General features: G+C 35.3%; 1 protein-coding gene across 10 annotated transcripts in view; it reads right to left on the reverse strand.

Moving 5' to 3' along the window:
• The window catches only part of NAALADL2 (N-acetylated alpha-linked acidic dipeptidase like 2), a 1131941-nt gene that overhangs the window by 341727 nt on the left and 764453 nt on the right, over positions 1-25761 (reverse strand). For 9 of the 10 annotated variants that reach the window (XM_087440003.1, XM_087440001.1, XM_087440004.1 and 6 more), the window contains 2 exons: positions 23143-23286; positions 4733-4825 (listed from right to left, as the gene is read on the reverse strand). In XM_087440003.1, the coding sequence (XP_087296129.1) occupies positions 4733-4825; positions 23143-23286 (237 nt within the window). The remainder of the gene's footprint in view (positions 1-4732; positions 4826-23142; positions 23287-25761) is intronic. The other variant, XM_087440007.1, reaches the window with a different exon arrangement.

Consider the following 25761-nt stretch of genomic DNA (forward strand, 5'->3'; position numbering starts at 1 on the left):
AAAACAAAAACTGTAGAAAGAGACAAAGAAGGGCACTACATAATGATAAAGGGAACAATCCAACAAGAGGACATAACACTTGTAAATATCTACGCACCCAACGCAAGAGCACCTAAATATATAAAGCAATTATTAACAGACATAAAAAGAGAAATAGAGTGTAACACAATGAGAATAGGGGATTTTAACACTCCACTTACACCAATGGATAGATCATCCAAACAGAAGATCAATAAGGAAACATTGGCCTTAACTGACACACCAGAAGAGATGGACCTAGTAGATATATACAGAACATTCCATCCAAAAACTGAAGAAAACACATTCTTTTCAAATGCACATGGAACATTCTCCAGGATTCATCACATATTAGGCCACAAAACAAGTCTCCATAAATTTAAGAAGATTGAAATAATACCAAGTATCTTTTCTGACCGCAACGGTATGAAACTAGAAATCCGCTATAGGAAAAAAATCAGAAAAGCCACAAATATGTGGAGATTAAACAAAATGCTACTGAGCAACAATTGGGTCAATGAAGAAATCAAAGGAGAAATCAAAAAGTACTCAGAGACAAATGAAAACGAAAATACAACATGCCAGAATTTATGGGATATGGCAAAAGCGGTTCTAAGAGGGAAGTTTATAGCAATACAGGCCTATCTCAAGAAACAAGAAAAATCTCAAATAAACAATTTAACAATGCGCCTAAAGGAACTGGAAAAAGAAGAACAAACAAAGCCCAAAATCAGTAGAAGAAGGGAAATAATAAATATCAGAGCAGAAATAAATGAAATAGATACTAAAAAAAAAAAAAATAGAAAAAATTAATAAAACCAAGAGCTGGTTCTTTGAAAAGATAAACAAAATTGACAAACCTTTAGCTAGACTCACCAAGAAAAAAGAGGGAAGGCTCAAATAAGTAAAATCAGAAACGAAAGAGGAGAAATTACAACAGACACCTCAGAAATACAAAAGATTATAAGAGAATACCATGAAAAGCTATATGCCAACCAATTTGACAATCTGGAAGAAATGGATAAATCTTTGAATCATACAACCTTCCAAAACTGGATCAAGAAGAAGTAGAGAATTTAGACCAATCACCAGTAAGGAGACCAATCACCAGTAAGGAGATTGAAACTGTAATCAAAAACCTCCCCCAAAATACAAGTCCAGGACCAGACGGCTTCCCTGGTGAATTCTACCAAACACTCAAAGAAGACTTAATACCTATCCTTCACCAACTCTTCCAAAAAATTGAGTAGGGGCGGAAGCTCCCTAACTCATTCTACAAAGCTGACATTACCCTGATACCAAAACCAGACAAGGACAACAGAAAAAAAGAAAATTACAGGCCAATATCACTGATGAACATTGATGCAAAAATCCTCAACAAAATACTAGCAAATCGCATACAACAATATATTAAAAAGATTATACAGCATGATCAGGTGGGATTTATCCCGGGGATGCAGGGATGGCTCAGCATTCGCAAATCAATCAATGTGATACACCACATTAATAAAATGAAGAATAAAAATCACATGATCATCTCAATAGATGCAGAGAAAGCATTTGACAAGATACAGCATCCATTTATGATAAAAACTCTGAATAAAATGAGTATAGAAGGAAAGTACCTCAACACAGTAAAGGCCATATATGACAAACCCACAGCTAATATCATCCTCAATGGTGAAAAACTGAAAGCTATCCCTCTAAGAACAGGAACTAAACAAGGATGCCCACTCTCACCACTCCTATTTAACATCGTATTGGAAGTCCTAGACAGAGCAATCAGGCAAGAAAAAGAAATAAAAGGGATCCAAATTGGAAAGGAAGAATTGAAACTGTCACTATTTGCGGATGACATGATTTTATATAGAAAACCCTGAAGAATCCACCAAAAAACTTTTAGAAGTAATAAACAAATATGGTAAAGTTGCATGATACAAAATCAACATACAAAAATCAGTTGCATTTCTATACACTTACAACGAAGTAGCAGAAAGAGACATTAAGAATACAATCCCATTTACAATTGCAACAAAAAGAAGAAAATACCTAGGAATAAACTTAACCAAACAGGTGAAAGATCTATACACTGAAAGCTATAAAACATTGCTGAAAGAAATTGAAGAAGACACAAAGAAATGGAAAGATATTCCATGCTCTTGGATTGGAAGAATTGACATAATTAAGATGTCCAGGGGGCCAGCCATGTGGCTTAGCAGTTAAGTGCGTGCACTCTGCGGCTGGCAGCCCAGGTTTGGATCGCGGCCGCACACCGATGCACTGCTTGTCCACCCATGCTGAGGCGGCATCCCATATACAGCAACTAGAAGGATGTGCAACTATGACATACAACTATCTCCTGGGGCTTTGGGGAGAAAAAGGGGGGAGAAAAAGGAGGAGGATTTGCAATAGATGTTAGCTCAGGGCCAGTCATCCTCAGCAAAAAGAGGAGGATTAGGGGGCCAGCCCGGTGGCGCAAGCGGTTACGTGCGCGCGCTCCGCTGCGGCGGCCCGGGGTTCGCTGGTTCGGATCACGGGCGCGCACCGACGCACTGCTTGGCAAGCCATGCTGTGGCGGCGTCCCATATAAAGTGGAGGAAGATGGGCACAGATGTTAGCCCAGGGCCGTCTTCCTCAGCAAAAAAAGAGGAGGATTGGCAGATATTAGCACAGGGCTGATATCCTCACAAAAAAAAAAAAAAAAAAAAAAGAGGAGGATTAGCATGGATGTTAGCTCAGGGCTGATCTTCCTCAAAAAAAAAAAAAAAAAAAAGTCCATACTTCCTAAAGCAATCTATAGATTCAATGCAATCCCTATCAAAGTTCTAACAACATTTTTCGCAGAAATAGAACAAAGAATCCTAAAATTTATATGGAACAACAAAAGACCCCGAATACCTAAAGGAATCCTGAGAAAAAAGAACAAAGAACAAAGCTGGAGGTAACACACTCCCTGATTTCAAAATATACTACAAAGTTATAGTAACCAAAACTGCATCGTACTGGCACAAAAACAGATGCGCAGATCAATGGAATAGAATTGAAAGCCCAGAAATAAACCCACACATCTATGGACAGCTAATATTCGACAAAGGAGCCAAGAACATGCAATGGAGAAAGGAAAGTCTCTTCAACAAATGGTGCTGGAAAAACTGGACAGCCACATGCAAAAAAATGAAAATAGATCATTACCTTACACCATACACAAAAATTAACTCAAAACGTATTAAAGACTTGACTGTAAGACCTGAAACAATGAAACTTCTAGAAGAAAACATAGGCAGCATGCTCTTCGACATCAGTCTTAGCAACATATTTTCAAGCACCATGTCTGACCGGGCAAGAGAAACGATAGAAAAAATAAATAAATGGGACTACATCAAACTAAAAAGCTTCTGCACAGCAAAGGAAACCATCAACAAAACGAAAAGACAACCTAACAATTGGGAGAAGATATTTGCAAACCATACATCTGACAAGGGGTTAATCTCCAAAATATATAAAGAACTCATGCGTCTCAACAACAAGAAAACTACCAACCCAATTAAAAAATGGGCAAAAGACCTGAACAGACATTTCTCCAAAGAAGATATACAGATGGCCAACAGACACATGAAAAGATGTTCAAAATCATTAACTATCAGGGAAATGCAAATCAAAACTACAATGAGATATCATCTCACGCCCACGCTGTCAGAATGGCTATAATTAACAAGACAGGAAACAACATGTGTTGGAGAGGATGTGGAGAGAAGGGAACTCTCATACACTGCTGGTGGGAGTGCAAACTGGTGCAGCCACTATGGAAAACAGTATGGAGATTCCTCAAAAAATCAAGAATAGAACTACCATACCAGCTATTCCACTGCTGGGTATTTATCCAAAGAACGTGAAAACACCAATGCTTAAAGATACACGCACCCCTCTGTTAATTGCAGCATTATTCACAACAGCCAAGATGTGGAAACATCCTAAGTGCACATCAGGGGAAGAACGGATAAAGATGTGGTATTTATACACAATGGAATACTATTCAGCCATAAAAAATGATGAAATCCAGCCATTTGTGACAACATTGATGGACACTCAGGGTGTTATGCAAAGTGAAATAAATCAGAGGGAGAAGGTCAAATACCGTATGATCTCCCGCATTAAGTAGTGGATAATAACAACAAACAAACACATAGAGACAGAGATCGGATTGGTGGTTACCAGAGGGGAAGGGGGAAGGGAGGAGGGAGGAGGGCAAAAGGGACATGTGTGTGGTGATTGATTGTAATTAGTATTTGGGTGGTGAACATGATAACATGATGTAATCCATGCAGAAATAGAAGTATAATGATGTACACCTCAAATTTATACAATGTTATAAACCAATGTTACCACAATTTAAAAAAAAGAAAGAAAAGAAAACATTGGCTTTTGTAGCTTTCCTTCACCAAGCATATGACAGTTTAACAAATCTAAACTTTGTTTTTTCCATTTTGGTTTTTTCCCCCCTTACATTCTCTACTATGATTTATTTTTGAAGAAATATGATGAGAAAGAGAATAAAGACCTACTTCTTGGTTTCATATTGACCCACTCTTCAAGTGGTATAAACTTCTAGTTACATCTCAAGTAGGATATTTAACTATGCTATTAAATTATTACAGAACATTTCTTTGTGACGTTTCATATAAAGGGTAGATTATAAATACTTAACCTTACTCACCTGGAGAAGTCAAGCCCTTTAAATATCCAACAACATTAGTAACTGTTTTGAATTTTGTGACTGTCTGAACTTGCAAGTTGACCATTCTTTCTTCTGAAAAAAACAATTTTAAAAGATGCTTGTTTCTCTATATTTTGTTGTGTGTCTTTTCTTAAAACACTCAGATTTATTTATCCAGTATCATCAGTGAAAGAACTCCAAACAATTGAATTTTTCTAGATAACCAAAGATACACTTTTTTGACAACTATTTACTCAATACTTTGAGTAGACTCTATTTGAAGGTGCTTGTTAGGCAATGATGACTAAGATACAATTGCTAGCCTCATAGCACTGCAGAGCCATAAATAGGCAATTCTGAACTTCATATTAGGAGCTACAATGGGGTTCAACATGAGAGCAAACAGAAGACCTCAGGAGATGTAGGCAACTCATATTTTAAAAAAAGAAAAAAAAAATCACATAAAAATATTTCCAAAGAACTTAAAGTACTTCTCTAGCTTCAGAAAAAGAACATGTGGAAGATAATTTAACTTTTCCTGTATGACTCATTATTACATTATCACTCTCAAAACTGTAAAGCATTATACAAATTGAAAGAATGAAGATTCTTAAAGCTATACATATTTTCAAATATTGGAGTCTTCATTCCACCTGTATTTGTCGCTTTCTCACCTCTATTCTAAATCTCCATCAATTGCTCTACCAGATTGAGTTCTTCCATTCATGCTTGATATTCAAAAGTTTTGACAACAAATAAAGCAAAGACAGCAATCTGGAAGGAACCAGTCACGGCCCTAAAGTGGTCTTTGAAGGTCTTTGGTGGTGACGTGTTAATCCTGTACTTGATGGACCCTGGGAAGTCTGGGGGGACTTCTAGGGGAGGTTCAAGGGCAGCCAGGTGATACCATTGGGGAGGAGGTGGTCGTTAGAAAGCAACTAATGCAAAGTAGACACGCTATACTGACAGGCCTTCAAATGTCACTTCTTACTGCCAGATGAAAATTATTATGATAAATAAGTTGCTTCTTTCCTTGAATGTAACTTACTAACAATTTAAATGGAAAAGGAGTATACTGAATTTGTTAAAATTATTACTAAAACAAGAGTAAAGAGTCCCTGAGAGAATGCCTGAGAGCAACATGTGTGAGAAAAGGAAATCTGCCTGGAGTCTGAGTATTGCGGTTCTAATGCATAGGTGCTATGCATTTTTGTTTGTTTTAAATTAATATACTTCATTTTTTAGAGTGGTTTCAGATTTACAGAAAAATTGAGCAAAAAGTACAGAGTTCCCCAATATCCTCTCTCTCCCTGACCCTATTATTAACATCTTGCATTAGTGTGATCAACATTTGCTACCACTGATGAGCCAATATTTTGTTGTTGTTATTGCCATGCAGGCAATTCTGAATCCTAGCAACCTTGTGTACAGCAGAACGGAACCCTGCCCAGTCCTTTTGTGCTATCCTCTCACATTCTGGCACTATATCAGACAATGCTCCACTGCTTTCACATGGTTTTCATGGCCATTTTGTTTGGAAGTGGGTGGCCAGGTCCTTCTTCCTAGTCTTTCTTATTCTGGAAGTTCTGCTGAAACCTGTCTATCGTGGGTGACCCTGCTGGTATTTGAAACACCATAAACAAATTCTACTATTATACAGGCTTTGACGTTTTACACAGATTACATATCCTTTTTTTTCCCCGCTCAACATTATATTTTTCACAGTGAAAGTAAATTGAAAGTAAATGGAAATCTAGATTATTCATTTTAACTACTAAGTAGTATTTGGTTGTAGGATCAAATTCAGCTTATTTTCAAGTTCTATTACTGAGAGTTAATGAGGTTGTTTCTACATTTTCAACATTTCAGTGTGACAAAGAAAATTTTTACGTGGCTCGTGCACATATAACATACTTTATACAAATAGATAACTAGAAGTAGAATTTCTGGATTATAATACATGAGCATCTTCAACTTTATTAAGTATGAGAAGTTGCTCCTCAGACATTTTAAATTTTGACAATCTGATGGGTATAAAACTCATTATTGCTTTAATGTGCATTTCTCTGATTACTAATGAGATTCAGCAATTTTTCATATATATATCCATAATTCAAGTTTCTTACTCATATTCTTTGGCCATTTTCCTTTGAGTTGTTTGTCATTTGGGGTATTGCTGTGGGGGTTCTTTTTTTGAATATTATTTTCTTATTAGTAATATGTATTATAAATACTTTTCAGTCTGTGGTTTATATTTTCTCAATATTTATTATATTTTAAAATATTAATATGGTCATATTTATCAATATTTTCCTTGAGTTTTTGTGGGCATTTTTATGTTTGTTTTGTTTAGTTTTGCTTGGGCAATACTTCCTTATTTTGATGTCATAAAAATGCTCCTCAAGTATTTTAAAGCTAAATTTTCAAATTTTTGTCTTTAATAAAACCAAAATATGTTATGAAGTAGGCATTAAATTTTACCTCTGCCTTATGGCTAGTCCGTTGTTCTCATGTAATTCATTGAATAGTAATTTTTTTTCCTTCATAAAGTATTAATGAAGCTGCTGTCATATAATGAGATCTAATTTACACATGGATTTGTTTTTAGCCTTGCTATTGTATTTCATTTTAACCAGTGCCATACTGTTTTAATTAATATAACTTTATAATAACTGAAATGATGGGGACTCTATCATCATCATCATCATATAATTATTATTCAATTTGGAGGGTATTTATGGACCACTATTTTCATATTAAGTTTTATATTAGTTTGTCATGTACCTTGAAAAGACATTTCAGGATTTCATTAGGATAACATTAAATTAATGGACCCATTTGAGGAAATTATATTGAGTCTTCTATCCATGAATATTTTATGCCTCTCAATTTATTTTAGTTGCTTTTATTTCTTTTAATAAAGTTTTATATTTTTCTCCCAAAAGTTCTACACAACTATTATTAAATTTATTTTTATGATTTTTCTGCTTTGTTAACAAAATATAACATTTATAACTTATTATATTGTATATAAGCATGCTATCATTCTATATCTTGCTTTTATAACGAGCCTCCTTTTTAATCTCCTCTAGGTTCTAATAGTCTATAGTGTTTTTATTTTTGTTAATTTTACTGTAGACTACTTACCAGAAAAAGATAGTTTGTTTATGCCTTTCAAATCTTTAGAGCTTTTGGTTTCTTCTCTCATCAGCTTCTCTAGGACTGCTGGTGCACTGTGGAGTGGAGGCAGCGAAAGTGGCATCCCTTGTTCCTTGCCTTTTGTTCTTCACTTTAAAAAGAATGTTTCTAAAATTTTATTATTTTTTAAAAAGATGTTTGCTGTAGGTTTCTGGGAAATTCCCTTTATCAGAAAAAGGAAGATCACTTCAGTTCTTACTTTGCTAAGAGGTTTTATCATAAACAGATGTTGAATCATCTTTTGAGATATCTGTAAGGCTTTTCACTTTACAATGTTAAGAAATGCATATATTCCTGGAATAAGCCCTACTTGTCATGATATGTTTTCTGTATTTGGTTACTAATATTTTTAGAATATTTTCATATATATTTATAAGTGATTTATTGATAATTTTACTTCTCATTTGTTCTTGTCTGTTTTTGGCATCAGGATTATACTACCTCACAAATGTTTAGGGATCTTGGCTGCTTCTTTTCTTAGATTCTGTAAGTTTATGTAGCACAGGCATTATCTATTTTACAAAGGAGTGTTAGGATTCATATAGAAAACTATCTGGGCTTGGTATTTTTTGTGTGTGTGGAGAAGGAGGGTACATTTTTACTTAACATATATTTTCACTTCATTTTACTTAATATATAAAATAAATATTATTAATGATTATAAGTATATTTAAATTTTTAACATGTTTATTTCTCCTAAATTTATTTGCATTTAGTTGTTCATTGTATTCTTTTTCTTCAAAAAAAGTCACTGTCATTTATCTATAATTTTGTCCCCTTTTCTATTTCTAACATTAACTTACTTATGTCTCTCTTTTTTTCCTTCATCAGTTTTTCTAGAGGTTAGCTACTTTATTAGTATTGTCAAAGAACTAGTTTTGAGGTTTGTGGACCCCTCATTATTTTTTTCACTTCAACATTATATTCTATGCTTATTATTGCCTTTGTTAAATTTATCTGAATATATTCGGTCGTTTTTTTACATAACCTTAAGTTAAATGCTTAGCTTATTACCTTTCAATCCTTATACATATAAATGCATTTAAGGCTGCAGATTTTCTATGTAGCTGTAGTATATTAATTTGATACATGGTCTTATTATAGTACAGATTCTAAAATGTTTAATTTCTATTATAATTATTTCTATAGTATACGTATTAGTTCAAAAAAATTTTAAATATTCAAATACAAAGTGTAGGTTACTGTTTTGATATTGATATATAACAATTTAATTATGGACAGAAAGGTCCGCATGCTGATACTTTGACATTAGGTGAGATGTGTGCTGTGACTATACAGGCTATTGCATCTTATAAATAGAGAATAAACATTTTTATAAGTGTTCCATATAAAGAATGTGCATTCCTTATTATATGGGTGCAGCATTTCATATATATGTACAGTAGATCATGCCTTTGAAAAACAGGTGGCTATAACTTTGTTAATTGTTCCATATATTTTCTCTGTTAATTATTGAGACATGTTAAAGTTTCTCATATGATGTTAATTCATCAGTTTCTCCTGGCAATACTATAAAATTTTTCTTTGGATATTTTTAGACTAGTTAGTTATGTGTATACAAGTTTGGAATTGTTCTATCTTTCTGATTTCTATATAGAATATAGAAAACAATTATTCCTTATATCTTCTTTATGCCAATTTTTTTCTAAAGTCTCTCCTGTTCTGATATTAATATAATTACTCCAACTCTCTTTGGCTTAGCATTTCTCTGATACATATTTTTCCAGCATTGCATTTACTTTTGCCAGGCATCCCAGGGGCATCTCTGGCTTGGGGACAATTTTTATGCTAATTTCTTGACCTGGTGTTTCTATACTCCAATAGTAGCGAAAATTCTGAGCCATGGTTTTTGATTTTTAAAGGTAGATTTTTTTCATCCAGACCTCAGGCAGAAGAAAGCTTTCCTCCATCAGTGTGTGAATTTCTTTCTAGTCTTCCTATTTCCTCCTCATTGTCCTAGTTTTATAAAAGGATGTCAGTTACTACTAACCACATGAGTGCTATACTCGCACTCTAATTTACCAGGTTCCATAACCTCCCAACACCAGGCAACCACAGGGTCAACTTTTTTGGTTATTTCTGATTTTTCATTCTGTCTTTATTTTTGCTTCTGGATATTTGACTTTCTTTTTTGATAGTTGATTTTTAAAACATTTTTTCTTATATTTTCTACAGAGTTCCTAGACATTTGAATGGAAAGATTTCAAATTACTTTATTCTGCTCTCTTCTACATCCCAAAGTCTAAGACTCCTATTTAAAATAAATACAGAGATCTGAGAAAGTGAAGACAACCTGTTGCTCTGAAGAGGAAGCTGTATTTTCACCGGATTTTTCTAACTGACAGAAGGACTTCCTTATGTATCACTGGGCAAAGACCAGGTACAAATAATGACATATAGCAAAAAGTAGCTTTTCATCTATTTATTTATATCCTCACCTGTGATGTTGATCCTAATACATATTGTTTTATATTATGCCATACCCATGTCTGAAAACAAATATGCAGAGTCTGTTTTCCTTCATTAGAAGCAGCACCCTGATCACACTTTCAGTTTTAATAAATGAATGGCAGTAAAATCTTAGATAAATTTTCACTCTCTTAATGCATCGATTGCTGTTGGAATTGCTCTTAATTTGAATGATTCATTGGTAAGGCAATATTACACTTTATAGCAATAACAATAGCAATCCTATTCTTTAGAATTTATCCTAAAAGAATAATTTAAATCTTTGCAGTATAATCTATTATATCAATTACAGGAAACAACATAAGAATCCCAAACAGGAAAATGACTTAGAAAATTGTGATAAAATATGTAGCTGTTAAAATGTAAAAATAACTTGTAGAAACATGGATACACTATAAGTGAAAAGAATAGAATACAAACAGATACACATAATGATTGAAGTTAGGTAAAAATGTCTGTGTTTACGGACGAAATATTAGAAAGGTGAGATTAATAAATGAAACAGAAATTGAGTTAGGAAGGCCTCCCAGTATCTGCTGGAGTGAAATGCTGTTGTAAAAGGGCTTGAGCAAACTGGAACCCTTGGGCATTTATTCTTTTGCTCCAAATCCCCAGGGATGGTGGAATTAAAACCAAAAGAGACTGTCCCCTCCTACTGGTGCACCTTATAACACTGAATCCCTGAAATCTGAGCCTGCCTGGTGAATTGGCAGAAAACGAGGGTGGTTTAAAATAGTTCCATAGTACCTGGGGACACAGTAACTCTCTCTCATTATACAAACCCAGGGAGATATAAACTAGGGCCTGACTTCAGCTCTGCCCTTCTGAAAGTCACAAGAAGGGTAGCTGATACCTCAGGGTAACATGAACTCCTAGAGTAAAATACCTAGATATCTGAGGTTCACAACCACATAAAAGAAAGTTAACACAATGAATACATATACCACCCAAAGTAAACATACTGAAACACATAGTACATGAATTTAATAACAAGCACTATAATTAAACTCAAGAGAAAGGAAGGTATTAGCAATAAGAAACAATCAGAAAACATTTAAAAAAACAGGAAATAATAGCTATGGAAAATAGAATAATTGAAAGAACTATACCAATAGATAGGATGAGTAGATAGAGATGGTAAGTAATAGATAGATATAATTGAAAAATGAATTGAAGAGCTAGAAGATCAGACTGAGAAATTTTTCCAGGGAACAACAGAAAAGCATAAAGAGAGAAAATATAAAAGTACAAATAAAAGATATGATGGATAGCAATAGGAGTTCTAGAAAAGATGCCAGAAGAAGAAGAAAAAACAAATGGAGGAGAGAAAATAGTTGAAGAAATAATAACAATAATAATAATTTGTCCAGAAAAAAGGAAAACACGTATACACTTTATAGTGAAATTTGAAAGCCTCAAAGACAAAGAGAAAAATTCTGAAAGTTTCCCAGAGTGAAAAAGCAAACCACTTACAAAAAAAATAAGAATCAGATTGATAGCAAGCTTGTCAAAAACAATATAATACAAGAAGGCCATAAATTAATGTTGTTAAAGAAAAAAAGTAGCAAGAGGAAATTTGAAGCTAGAACGTTTGGTAACAAGGAGGTGAGGGCAATCTAGGTGTTCATCCTTGGAGTAATGGGTATATCAAATGTAGTAAAGCTACTCTTTTAAATAGTATATAGTACCTAGAAGCAATGGAGTAAATGCACATGTGACAGCATGGATAGATATTAACCACAGGGCGCTAAATGAAAACAGTAAGAAAGAGAATAAAATATACTGCTCAATAATATTTATGTAAATTAAACATTCATGTACTCAAAAACAATGCATGTTTTCTTCCTCTTTCTCCTCCCTTCCTTTCTCTTCCTTAATGAGTCAGTCCTAAAGCCATTAGATATGAGGTTGGCCAAGGTTAGCACCTCTGACAGTGGCAGTAGATAATGACACCACTGTGGCCCAAAGCAAGGGGTCAAAGGCCATGTGAGATAAAAAAGGCATCCAAATGGGTTGGGGTGGTCCAGCACAGGGTGTCAGGGCCCAACCATGATGAGGACCAGGTGTGTGTGTGTGGGTGTGTGGGTGTGTGTGTGTGTGTGAAAGTCTGAATATGCAGCGGAAAGCAATTCTCAGGGGGAATAGTGTAATGAGAGAAGTCATTGAAGCAGACTAAGGGCATCTTCATTTAGGACCTGAACAACACATAGGGTTTGAGCCTGAGGGTGGTGAGGAAGTTAACTGTATTGTGGGTAGGGACAGGCAGAGCATTTGATACAGGGTGAATAGCCCATGTGTGGCAGTGCCTGGCTTGGTTATCAGAGCTATAATGGAGAGAGAAGGGCATTGTTGTGGAGGAGGGGGTAATGGCATCAACTAACTACACTCAAGGGAACTGATTATTCAAATAAAAACATTCAGGATAATGAAAAGCAGATTTCTCACTGTCAGAGAAGGAATTTATAAACATGAAAAGAGAAAAAAATCGAGGTATTGATATGTACTCATGGTTATATATATGGTGTGTGTATATATATACATATATATATGTATGTATATATATATACACACATATACACACAACCCTAAATGCAAATCTGTGTATATATATTTACATCAAAATATAATAGTAAAACATATATTTTCTAGTTCTGTTTAGTAAGAGGTCCTGAAAGAAGTAACACTCCAATAGCAACAGGTACATCTAGGAACCGCATATTGTTTTCTAGACACCTTTCTCCAGTCAAAGGAACTACGACTCTTTGGAGAAATGGCTGATAACAGAGTTGGGGTAGGGAAACACAAGATAGTTTGGTACATCTTGCTGTGTCAAAAACTAAGAAGATACTCAAAGTATAATGAGTACACGCCAAAGGACAGAGAATCCGGGTTGAAGTTGCTATTACTGGCTGACCTGAGACAATTTGAGTATCAAAATAAAAATAAGATTGGGTGGGCTGGCGCAGTGGCGTAGTGGTTAAGTTTGCACACTCCGCTTCAGCGACCTGGGGTTTGTAGGTTTGGATGCTGGGAGGGGACCAATGCGATGCTTGTTGAGTCATGCTGTGGCGGCATCCCACATAAAATAGAGGAAGATGGGCACAGATGTTAGCTCAGGGCCAATCTTCCGCAACAAAAAGAGGAGGATTCGCAATGGATGTTAGCTCAGGGCTAATCTTCCTCACACACACAAAAATAAATAAAAATAGGATTGGATTATAACCCATTGAATAAATTAGGAATATAAATCCTAAGTAACGTAATAAATTGATACTGTACGTATAAACAAAGAAACATACAAACAAATAGGAAAAAGAAAGCTCTTCTTTACAGTAGAACGCCAACTAATAAAAGTAGAAGGGATGGTGGACTTGGAAAGTCACCACTGGCATTATCTTGGTAGTGACTACTTGGGCAAGAAGCATCAATGAATGTTGAAACTAGTGGGTAGAGGTGTGAAGGGGTGGGGGCAGGATGTGTGGATGATTTCAAATGCTTATTGACTATTAAAAAAAAGAGTAACTTCAATGAGATCTGGCAGACACCACCTTAATCAAGCGATCAAAGTTAGTAATACCAGTAATGGGACAAACTGATATCTGCAATGGGAAAAATACAGTCTCACTTCTGTAACATTACTGCCAAAGATGCAGAGTCTGAATTTATTCATGAGAAAACATCAGATAAACCCAGACTGGGGAACATTCTGAAGATAATTGGTATGTAAGCTTCAAAAAGGATAAAGTGATAGAAGTCAAGAAAAGACAGAAACTGTCCCACGTTGACAGAAATGGGAGACTTGACAACCCGCAACACGTGATCCTAGTTTAGATATATTTGCTATTTAAGACATTATTCGGACAACTGGCAAAAGTTAAATGGGGCCTATCGAGTACATGGTAGAAATGTATCAATGTTTAATTCCTGATTGTGACGGTTGTGCTGTTTGTGTAGAATGTCATTGTTTGTGGGAGAATTCAGATGTGATGGTTCATCATGTCTGTAGCTTGCTCTTGGGTAGTTGAGGAAAAAAGTTCTTTGTACTATTCGTGCAACTTTTCAATATGTTTGAATTTATTTCAAAATAAAAAATTACTTTTAAAATTAGAAAATCCTGGAGAACATTTAGATACAGTTAATTCAAAAAGTCAGTGCGTCTGTCTGTGTGTATATATTACTACTTTAAGAGAATACTTCCAGCTCACATTTACCAAATGTTTTCTGTCTTTCATGTTTCAAACTTCAATGGCAGCTTTAAATTTGAAATGTGAAGTTCCAAAGATTTCAAGATGACAAAACGTGTTCCACTCAGAGAACAGTTGTATTCAAATAGGGTGAGGAACGTCAGAGCTAAGAGACATAAAAGTAGTTGCCTCTCTCTATTCTTTAATTTCATCATGTTCAGAGAAAAATATCTGCTACAGAAATTATGTTCCAGAGATAATTCTGTCTTGAATTTTTGTTGCTATTATGAAAGTTTGACTGGTTCTTAGTCTTCTTCCTACCCCATAGCCAAAAAAATCTCATTTCCACCTGCATTGTGAGTAAGTATACCCAATATCTAGAAAAAATCCCAACCTTATTTAAAAACATTTGAGGACTGACAATTGCTGTTAACTCTGAGTCCTATTTCCAAGAATTAAGTTTCTGTTGGTTTCCTAGACATAGTTCTTCCTAGGGTTCCTAATTTTAATTGAATATTTGTCTCATTCTGTGGCCCTGAGTCTCTTTCTTGGCTACCTGACTCTAGAATAGAACTTCCAGGATTGGGGCTCTGAATTGTTTCTTATTTTTTCAATTTCCCAGTACCCCAGGGACTGTAATCTGCTCTAGAATCACAGTTTTGATGACTGGGGCTCTGTAATCTGCTAACATTATTCTTAAATGCAAAATGCTTGTCTAAATATATGACATAACTTGTATAATTTTCTGGGTGATCTATTTTTCCATGTGGGATCCCCTATTGCCAACGTTTTCCTGAACCAACACTATTGATTGGCATCATATCCTTTAGACCAAGGGTCTTATTCAAAATATTTATCAACTGATGTAGCATATACACTGACCAATCAGAATGGACTGGCAGCAAATAATTGGAATGTCCACATCAATGACTACAACCTGATATCAGACCTGTCACAGATACCGTATTCCTCCTGCCATATTAAAATTTTCTGCATTTCAGTCTATCCTCCAGTGAATGTCACCTTACACAAAGAGGGGGTAATTTTAGTCTTAAAACCCAACTATGTTCACTATGTCCCACCTTGCCTGAATCAATGGGGCTAGGTCTTACCATATCCTGGATATGACAATAACATCAGCTACAAGAAATTTCCTTAAAAATTTTTATTCACTAATTACAGTAATGAATTTTCTAATACAACCTTAAGATTTAATTTCAAGTTTACTGGAAATACAGGGGTATTTCCAGGAACTAGTTAAATAAAATCACCAAGAAGCATGCCACAAATATAGAAAGTAGGACACATACAGGACAATTGGTTTGATCTCATAGACAATTCAGTGTCAAAAGAATCAAAAAGAGGATCATACCAGATTAGAAGAGATGCAATTTGTAGGCCTGGATTGGATATTGGTTTGGATAAACTCATTGTAAAATACTGGGGTGATTAGTAAAACAATACAGTCTATATGTTAAATAAGATAAAGTTTACTATCAGAAAAAAATGGAGATAATTATAATTATGTTAAAAAAATTCAAAATAATATGTATAGTAGGATCTCATTTTGGTTAAAAAATATACTTGCATACGTGTATAAATAAATCTAGAAGGATTTATATTCAGTTTTGATCGTGATAATTACTGGGTGATAGGAATGTGTTCTGAACTGAATTGTATCCCTTCAAAATTCATACGTTGAACCCCTAACCCCTTAGTTTGGCTGTATTTGGAGACAGGGCCTTAAGGAGGTAATTAAGGTTAAATGAGGTCTTAAGGGTGGGACTCCATCCAATAAAACTGGTGTCTTTATAAGAAGATGAAGAGACACCAGAGATTTCCCACTCTCTCTGTGCGTGCACAGAGAGAAGGCAGTCATCTGAAAGCCAGGAAGAGAGCTCTCACCAAAAATCAAAATTTTCTGGCACTTTGAGCTTGGACTTCCCAGCCTCCAGAACTGTAAGAAAATAGATTGCTGATGCTTAAGCTATCCAGTCTGTGGTATCTTGTTATGGAAGCCTGAAATGACTAATACAGAATATGTTGATTTGTTTTCATATTTTCACTCATCCCTCTTTTCTAACTCTTAATAAACATTAACTGCTTTTGTAATGATAGATATTAAATTTAAAAAAGAAAAGTAAAAGTACACATTAATACTCTCCAAATCTGTAGCACTGTAAAATTTGGGTTCTGAGAAAGTGAGACTAGCATATAAACATTGAATGAAAACCATTTGCTTCATGTCTTTCACCACGTACTCTTCCTTTTTCTTTCTTTTTTTTTTTTTTTGCTGAGGAAGATTCACCCTGAGCTAACATCTGTTGCCAATCTTCCTCTCTATTTTTGTGAGCCACCACCACAGCATGGCCACTAACAGACAAGTGGTATGCTTCTGTGCCCGGGAACCGAACCTGGGCCACCGACGCAGAGCATGCCGAACTTTCCTAGGCCGTCAGGGCTGCCCCACCACGTACATTTAAGCTTATTAGCTACCCCTGAGTCTCCAACACACACACACACACAGACACACCTCTACATGTGCGTATATTCTTGTGAGCTTGCATGCATTTGGAAAAATTTTTAAAGTTTAATTAAATATTATTTTTTTAATTAGTAAAATTATCTAAATAGGAAGATAGTTTGAAGAATATGAACCCCAGGAAAAAAATAACTTTACCTCTCTTCATATCCATTAAAAGAATGAAAACTGATTAATAGATTTTCCATATTCTCTACCAAACCATTCTACAAAGCATAAATCACCAAATTACTCAGCATACTAATCAATTGCAACACTATCTGTGCTGCATATGTTTCATTTGTCCTTCCAGATCTGTTTTCACCCTTCACCCAGCACTGTGATCCAGGAGGCTAAGCTCTATGGACTACATCTACCCAGCTCCTTTACTCTTGGCCTCAGGTTGGTTTAGCCAATGGAAGGCATCAACAAGTGAACAGTAGGTTGGGTAACGGAAAGATTAGAGCGTTTGTTTTCCATCACCCTCCCTGGCTGGTCACTCACTGGCAGTAACTACATTCCTTGACGGAAAGCCACAGCTCCTATCAGACTGCTGTCTCCTATAGCTCAAGGACTTGCCAGTTCCAATAATTACTCTCTCCTCTTGCCCTTTCAGGTTTAGGAGTAGTAACAATTACTGGCCTTGTGGTAGTTGACCATCCCTTTTCTGTTTCCCTTCATCTATCTACACTTTGTACATAGACCCTTGACTAAAGTTCCTCAAATTGCATAATTTTAGTGTATTAAAATATACAAATAAAAAATGGAAAGAACTGCAAGGTAAAATAGACAAATCAATACTCACAGTGGGAGATTTTAACACTAATAATAAGATATAGAATATTTGAACAACCTGATTAAGAAACTTAATCTAAATGGACATATATAGAACTCTATACCTCACAACTACACAATACACATTCTTTTCAAATACTCATGGAACACTGATCATATCCTGGGCCATAAAGGAGATCTCAAAGAACTGAAATCACACAGAAATGAAGTGGAAACAATATATTCTAGTGAAAATTCAAGTTGTTTATATCCTACCTCAGAAAAATATCATATCACTATGCCAAATAGCATGTAAGTGCCTAAAGCATGGCAGAGCGAGTGAGAAGGCGAGGCTATTCCCAACTTGGGTAGAACCCTAAAGGATAAACCCTTTTTATGGAGGAGATGACATTTGTACTGAGCTTTAGAAGACGCTGGGGCATTACAACTTAGACTCACAAACATTCAAGACATATTTGGATAATACTGAACAGAGTAACAGGGAGAAATACTGATACATGAAGGAAATAGTAGAATATAGGAACCAGAAAGGCAGTAAGAAATCTCTGGCAGTTTCTAAGTTAGTAAATGTCGATGTCAGCCCATTGTGAAAAAAGGATTGTCAAAATATAAAGACATGGTATGCTCTAAAAGATTTTATCACATATATAAACTATGAAGTTTAGTTGGTGCTTCTGTAATTTGGAAAGAGTGGCAGGTACTTGAGAAATAATGTGATAAGAATGTAAGAGACTATAAAAATTGCTGAGAAACATTGAAAGTTGGTAGACACTTGTTAAGTAATTTTGCTTAAAATTGTACACCTCAGGTTGTCTTGAGGTCTTTAGCAAACAAACAAACAAAACTCAAGACTGAGTCTAAGCTGAATCATTTCCTAAAATCAAAACTGTTGAGACAGAAAGATGGAAACTTGAGAAGTTGCAGGTGAATGACAGATCTGTGTCACCCTCGGTAAACCCAACCTGCACTCCCCAGGAAACAGAGAATTGACTGTACTTTCTGTGGACTTTGGACAATAGGTTTCCCACCTATGTTCACTCTGTTTAAGACCCTTGATGAATAGTCCTTCAAAGTGATTTTCTGAAGCTTTTTTTTTCTTTTGTCCGAGGACTTCAGACTGGCAGCTCATGAAGGCTGATCTTTAGTTCTACGGATTACTCTATTACCAGCTTCCAGCTCAGAGTCCTAGGTTCACTGTGTAACTGGCTGCTTGAAGAGCCATAAAATTGGGGTGTCACCATTACACAGTTTAGTGACTGCTAACATCTAGCTTGTGTTTGTCACAACACTGATCAGTCTTCCCTAAAGCAGTCTAGCTCACTGAATTTTTTGGTACAGAGTGGCCATCATATCTATATGCATGCTATATAGAAGTTTTCTGAACAAACTAAATTTTTCCCCATGTTGATGGCTGGAAGTTATTAAAGCCTACCCTGCTCTAAAACAAGTTTTCAATTCTTTTGCTTTTTTTTAGGCCTACTAAGTAATTCTCTCTTTTGCAGGGCCCAAAAAGGGCCATACCGTATCACATCCATACCACTCCCTTATCTACTTGATATGAATATATATATATTCATACACACACACACACACACACACACACATATGTATATCTTAAGACATTCTTTAACCAGAATAGCATAATGCACTCCTCGATTTTCCAAGGGATAGTAACTTTGGGGCTACTCTGAACAGGTTGATTAGTCACATATGTAACAAAAAATAACAATGGATTCATCTGTACTAACATTTCTTGTTAATGGATATTTCTGAAAAGCTAATATGAGCTATTTGCCAATAAATTTTAAAATAACCACAATTTGTGGATAATATATTCAACACATCTTTTTAAGTCTCTGCTCAAGAAATGATAATAATGCATACTTTCAAGTAGCTGTCAAATTAAATATATATATTCATTTGAAGAGATACGATCCAAATTTACTTATGTAAAAAATTGTCATCACTGACGACGTTAAGTTTTATGCAACATAGTAAGTCATTTTTTTCTATTCATCAAAAGTGGTTCAAACATATTAAAATTTATTTTAACTTGATTCACTTATATTTTTCACCCAAAAATACATTAATGGATTTTACAGTTTGTCCTCTCCTCTTTTCACGATATTCATGTTTTTTAACTACAAGCTCAGACTAATATCTGAAAATTCAAATTTCCATGTTTTGATTGACTCTGGGACAAAGATTGACAACATATTAGATCAATGGGTAAGATTTACAAAAAGTAAGACCATGAAAAATGAAATGGAGTCAATATTCAATTATCTAATCAATGCAAACAATCCATATATATTTAAGCAAGAACTTTTCTCCTTCTTCTTTTTCCATTCCTCATACAATTTTCTTAGTTCTCTCAGGACTTTCTGTACAAATGCCCTGCTCTCTACTTCACTTAGTTGGGCCTATTTCATGAATGCAGATATTTAATTCCTTTGTTTAGTTTAAGTTTTATGGTCTGTATCAGTTAGGTACCTTTTGGTTGCAAGTAACTGAAAATCCAACATAAATTGACTGGGAAAAAAAGAGAATATATTGACTTTTATATATATATATATATATATATATATATATATGGCCAAGTCAGTAGATTTGGTTTCAGATAAGACTTTATTTAGGGCTCAAATTATGTGAACAAGAATCCTCCCATCCCTCCCTTTCTTTGTGTCTCTTTCTCTATGTCTATCTCTCTTTCCATTATTCACTTACACCTTCCTTGTGTTGGCTCCATTTTCAGGTAGGCTATACTCTCAAGGTCCAAGAAGACTACCAAAAGATGCCAGGGCTACACGTTTTCTTGTTCAACTCTAGTTTTAAACTGAGTCATTGCTCAAACAAAGTCCAGAAATTGAGTCTTGGCCCTATTTGACCAGACTTAGATCATTCTTGAACGAATCATCATAATATGGTTGATGTGTATGCCAATAAACTTGTGTTAGTCACGATCTATTTCTAGGGTTTGAGATGTGGTTAAACCTACTTGTTCTATATTATTGGGAAAGGTTGGCAACAGTTTGAAAAGAGGAAGGGGCAAATGGATGTGAACAAAGCAAATATGGTCAGCAAATTCTACTATATTGTTGTCTGGACTTTAGAGAATTCTTAATTCAGTGTAGATAGAGGGTTAAATGGGTAATATAAATAATTAGTTGATTTGTACACATATTTAATGTTCTCCTACCCAAACTTCTGAGTGAAGATTTTCCTACACTACAGCTCAGGACTATACTTAGAAAATACAACAGTAAGATATAGTTATAATATACTTTAAATTATGTTTTTAGTCCATAAACTGTAAACATTGCTCCTCTTGCTCAAAAATATAGCACCTCATTCTGTATCTTTTCATTTCCCTTCCTGATACATATCACAGTGATATGTATTTTATGTGTTTATGAGAAAACTTAGAAGTTAATTATCTTGGCTGTATCAAGAGTATTACTGTCCAAACATTGGGGTAAAGGGTCATTTTCTTACATTTAAAATTAGTTTAAATTTAACAACTCACTCAGATTGCTTAATCAATTGGGAAATCTAAATGCAAATTAAAAAAAAAAAAGATGAAAGAAGGATGTATTATAACATGAAATGTCTTCTCTGTTTAAATATATCTGTCTGAATTTTTCTAGAAACAATAATAATTGCTATATCCATGAGAAAAATTTGATATGGCATAATTCCTTAGAAAGCAGGCCTATCTTGTTGCTTCTTTAACATTGGAGTTGTAAACAGGTTTCAGTATATATCTCAATTTTCTAAGCTTCTAACATGTTGCTAATTTATTGTGGAGATACAGCTGGAGAGTGCCAACTTGCTTTGCTATGGTATTATTATGCCAACATTTAACATATTGGGGAGGAAACTGATAGTTTTTTGATAAAAATGATGTTAATCTAACATTTTATAGTATACAAAAATACTTGGACATACATCATAATTTGATTTTCAGAACAATTTGAGATGATAGAAGGTTAGATATTCTTCTGTAGATGCAGACATCCAGGTTTCCAGCAGGGAGGTGACATCAGAGCAGTCATGGAGCTAATAAAGGGACTGTCAGCTCATTGGGGGCAGGAAAGTAGCTAGAACACATTAGGGCCTCTGAATATTTATTTAATTAATCAATCAATTAATTAAATCTGGTCTTTTATAAGTTCAGTGCTTTCCTTACAACTAAACTGTTATTACAATGTTTTTTACATATTTTAACAAATAGAATCCATGATCAATCTGTGGAGCTCAGAATAGAAGACGGGGGAAAAAAAAGCTCCTTGAGGGCTGCTTCAATCCTTCTTTGAGGACATAGGCTTATCATTGTTTTCTACATTTCCCACTTTGCTCAATCGATAATCAGTTTAGGAGGCTCTCAATCCATAGAACTTTGAAAAGCATCTGTCTCTAGCAGAGGGCCATGCTGAATGCATTCAGGTTTTTTTGTGTCTGCCTCAAAACACTTTTTTAAATACTTGTGTTGTCAAGAGAAAAACAGATGAGATAAAACACGGGTAGTTGAGCCTCCAGGCCTGGACACACAAAACAGAGCCCTGGAGTTGAATTTCAGAGCAACTAGACACAAACTTAACAATATGTAAAGAGAGTCTGTTCTTTAGAATTCTAATGCTGAAGCTGGAGGCAGAAATCAGATGCAGTCCGTGGCTTTCATCCCACCACAGGTAGCTTAACGACTTCAGTTTTATCCTATGTGGTCCAACAAGGCCTGACAAACTGCACTGCAGTACAAGAAGCATCTCTCGGGCGATGATGCGTAAAGACAGAGGGATTTTTTAGTCAATTGCTGGAATTAGGCTTTAATGCTTTCTACTAAAAGACTTCATACCCCAGATAGCTGACTGCTATCCACTGAATCTTGGCAGGCAGCAGACTGCTGAGGCTGAAACCGGGAAGCTACGTTAAGCAGATTGTCATGAATGTACAAAATGCTTTATTTGCAAAGCTGCTTTTCTTTGTTGCAGTTCAAAACGCTTTTCTTCTTTTTTTAATGTCTAGTTTGGTCAACTCTCAGTCTTTATCAAATTACTTTCCAAAAATCTCCCTTAAAGAGCCAAAGAAGAGAAATAAATGCTTACCTCATCAAAAATAAATGTTTTTTTAAAAGAAAAATCCTAAACATGTCAATTTAAGAGATTAAAATCCCGGTCCTTATAAAAACTACGAGACACACAGAAAGCCATTAAATACTTTACCATTATTTGGAAGTTCTAGAGGGCTACAGACGCCATTTTTGGTTCTATCTTTCGGCGAAGACACCAGTTTTGCAACGAGAGATGCCGAGATGGGCTGCACAAGGAGGGAGGTGAGGTTTGATCGGTTTTGCCTAAAGCTTCCATCTATATTCAAAAGAGAAAGGAAGAGAATCCTTAGTAAACAGAAATTAAAAACACTTGAAGATAAGTTTTTTGTCATAAGTATTTAAAGTATAAGCAGTAAGTTTATTTTAGTTCATTTGTTTGTTTATTTCTTAGTTACACTCTGCCTACATATTGAAAATGATTTGAGGTACTTAATAATAAAAATTCAGTCCAAATACTATTATCTATCCTAGTTGATGATGGCAGATTGTACACATGGATTTACCTCCATTGTCCTATAAAACTCCACTGAAATGATATGAAAAGAATAAAAAAGCGTAAATCCACTGGGACCAAGAGAATAAAAGAGACAATAGCAACAAGATTCTCAAAGCTGGAAAGCAGATGCCTAAGTGTCAACTGATGTAACAGACCCAAGGAGACCAAAACCTAAGCCAGCAGAGGGAGGAAGCTGAGAAGCAATGCAATTTGTACCACAGAACCCAGAAAGGCTTAGGAACTGGCAACACCAGCCAGCTGTTAAAGTAGGTGTCAAGGAGAGGCAGCAAACAGGAGGATTTGATGAAATTCTGACCATGAAGGGGGTCTCTCCTCCTGGACCCCTCATTTAACCAGTCAATGTGAACAGTGCTTATTCCTCCCTCTAATCCTCCCTCCAGCAGAAAACTGAAAGTGGGACGCTGAACGGGGAGCCATCAGACACAGTGAAGGGTGAGTCTCATATTTAAAACAGGATAGAGGCTCTTCAGATGTTTTACTCTCTTGGTGCCCAGAATCCTTCCTTCCAGGTAGGGCAATGGAAGATTCATTTGTAGTAAATATGACCAGGTCAATGGAAAATATATAAAAATACTGAAAATCTGGAAGTCTACCAATAAAACAACTCACTCAAGACATCTTCCATTAAAACCCATCAGTCGATAAATTCCACCATATACAGAACTTCAAAACAACTTAATTTTGCTTAAGTAGGAGCTCTCAGCCAAGGACAATTCTAGGATGGCGCATGTGCAGCAGACCTAGTGAGGATAAGAGGAGGGGGTCAGGGGGCTCGGGGAGGGAGATGTCCAGGATGACAAAAATAATGGGAATACCAGATGTGTGCTAATGTATTGAGAGAATATTTACAGTAAGATGACAGAGTTAGCATCTGAAAAGTTTCTAGACACGCAGAAAAATAAGAAATCTATAAAATGAGACAACTTTTAGCTTCAAAGGGAGTGAAAAGTTGTTCAAGAAAGAAATGTAATCATCATACGGTATGAATAAGATGTACAGAGTTATAGTAATATAAGTAATGACTAACACAAAAATTGATATCATTCTTTAGGAAAAAAGAGAAAAGAGCAAAAGTCAGAGGTGAGGGTATATGGAGACTTGTGAAAGAAAATTAAATCTTTATCTTGCATAGGGGTAAGTCAACATAATGGATAAAACTGAAAAATGAATTCAACTCTTAAACATGCTCTTGAGAGACAGAGGTAAATATAAAAAGTAGGTAACAACTAACAATGTTGAAAGCAATTAAATGTTTGCCTTTGGGAGACAGAGAGAGGGGAGAGGAGACACAGGGAAGGACACGAGAAGGTGACATATTTTTATAAATTAAGCTTTGTAGAAATATTTGACTTTTTATATTGACTTATAACTTTGAAAAAATAAAAATTAAATAAAATATAAGGATAGAAAACAACTATGATAACAGGTAAGAGAAAAATACACAACTACTCAGAGTAAAGAGAATGGAAAAAATAAACTAAACTGTGCTTAAGAACTAAATACTTATTCAGTTTATACATTTATACTGACTCAAAAAAGAAAATACACAATAGAATGACTCTATCAGGCAGCCAATAACGTTTGTGAACACAGAGCTATATTTTTTAGAACTTTTGTTAGGGAAAATAATTGCCAAAGGTTTTCTCGGAGTTGAATTTGATAGGACTGTGGGGGGTGTGAAGCTCAAAGATACTGGTACCCAGGCTCCAGGAGGCAGATTATAAATCAGAAAATATGTTACAGAAGTATTTCCTTAATTTATCATCTGGAAAACCACAAGGCTAAAAACTGATATTCATCTTAGGCCTCTGGCAGCCATAGAAGTCATGGCTTTGAAGAAAAAATAATAAAGATGTAAGCTTAGGATCAGTTTTGTTATAGAAGCACAGTGCTGGTCTCCTAATTTAGTACTAACCCCTTTTATATGGATATATGACAGTGCATTTTAACCACAGTTCATTGCTTCCTAACCATTTTCATGTCATAGGACCAAGACTGGCTATATAATTTGCAGGGCCCAGAGAAAATGACAATGTGGGATTTCTTGTTCAAAAAGTAGGAAAAATTTCAATAGGGCAATAGCAGAGCATTACTTCAAGTGGGGGCCCTTCTGAGTGGGGGCCCTGTGCAAAAGTACAGTTGCACGCCCATGAACCAGGCCCTGCATGGTTCACATAGAAAATGCTAGTAGTCACACAGCCCGCTGAGGTAAAC

The sequence above is a fragment of the Ceratotherium simum genome, chromosome 15, assembly GCF_057802395.1.
Source record: "Ceratotherium simum simum isolate JZ-2026a chromosome 15, ASM5780239v1, whole genome shotgun sequence".
NCBI classification, from domain to species: Eukaryota; Metazoa; Chordata; class Mammalia; order Perissodactyla; family Rhinocerotidae; genus Ceratotherium; species Ceratotherium simum.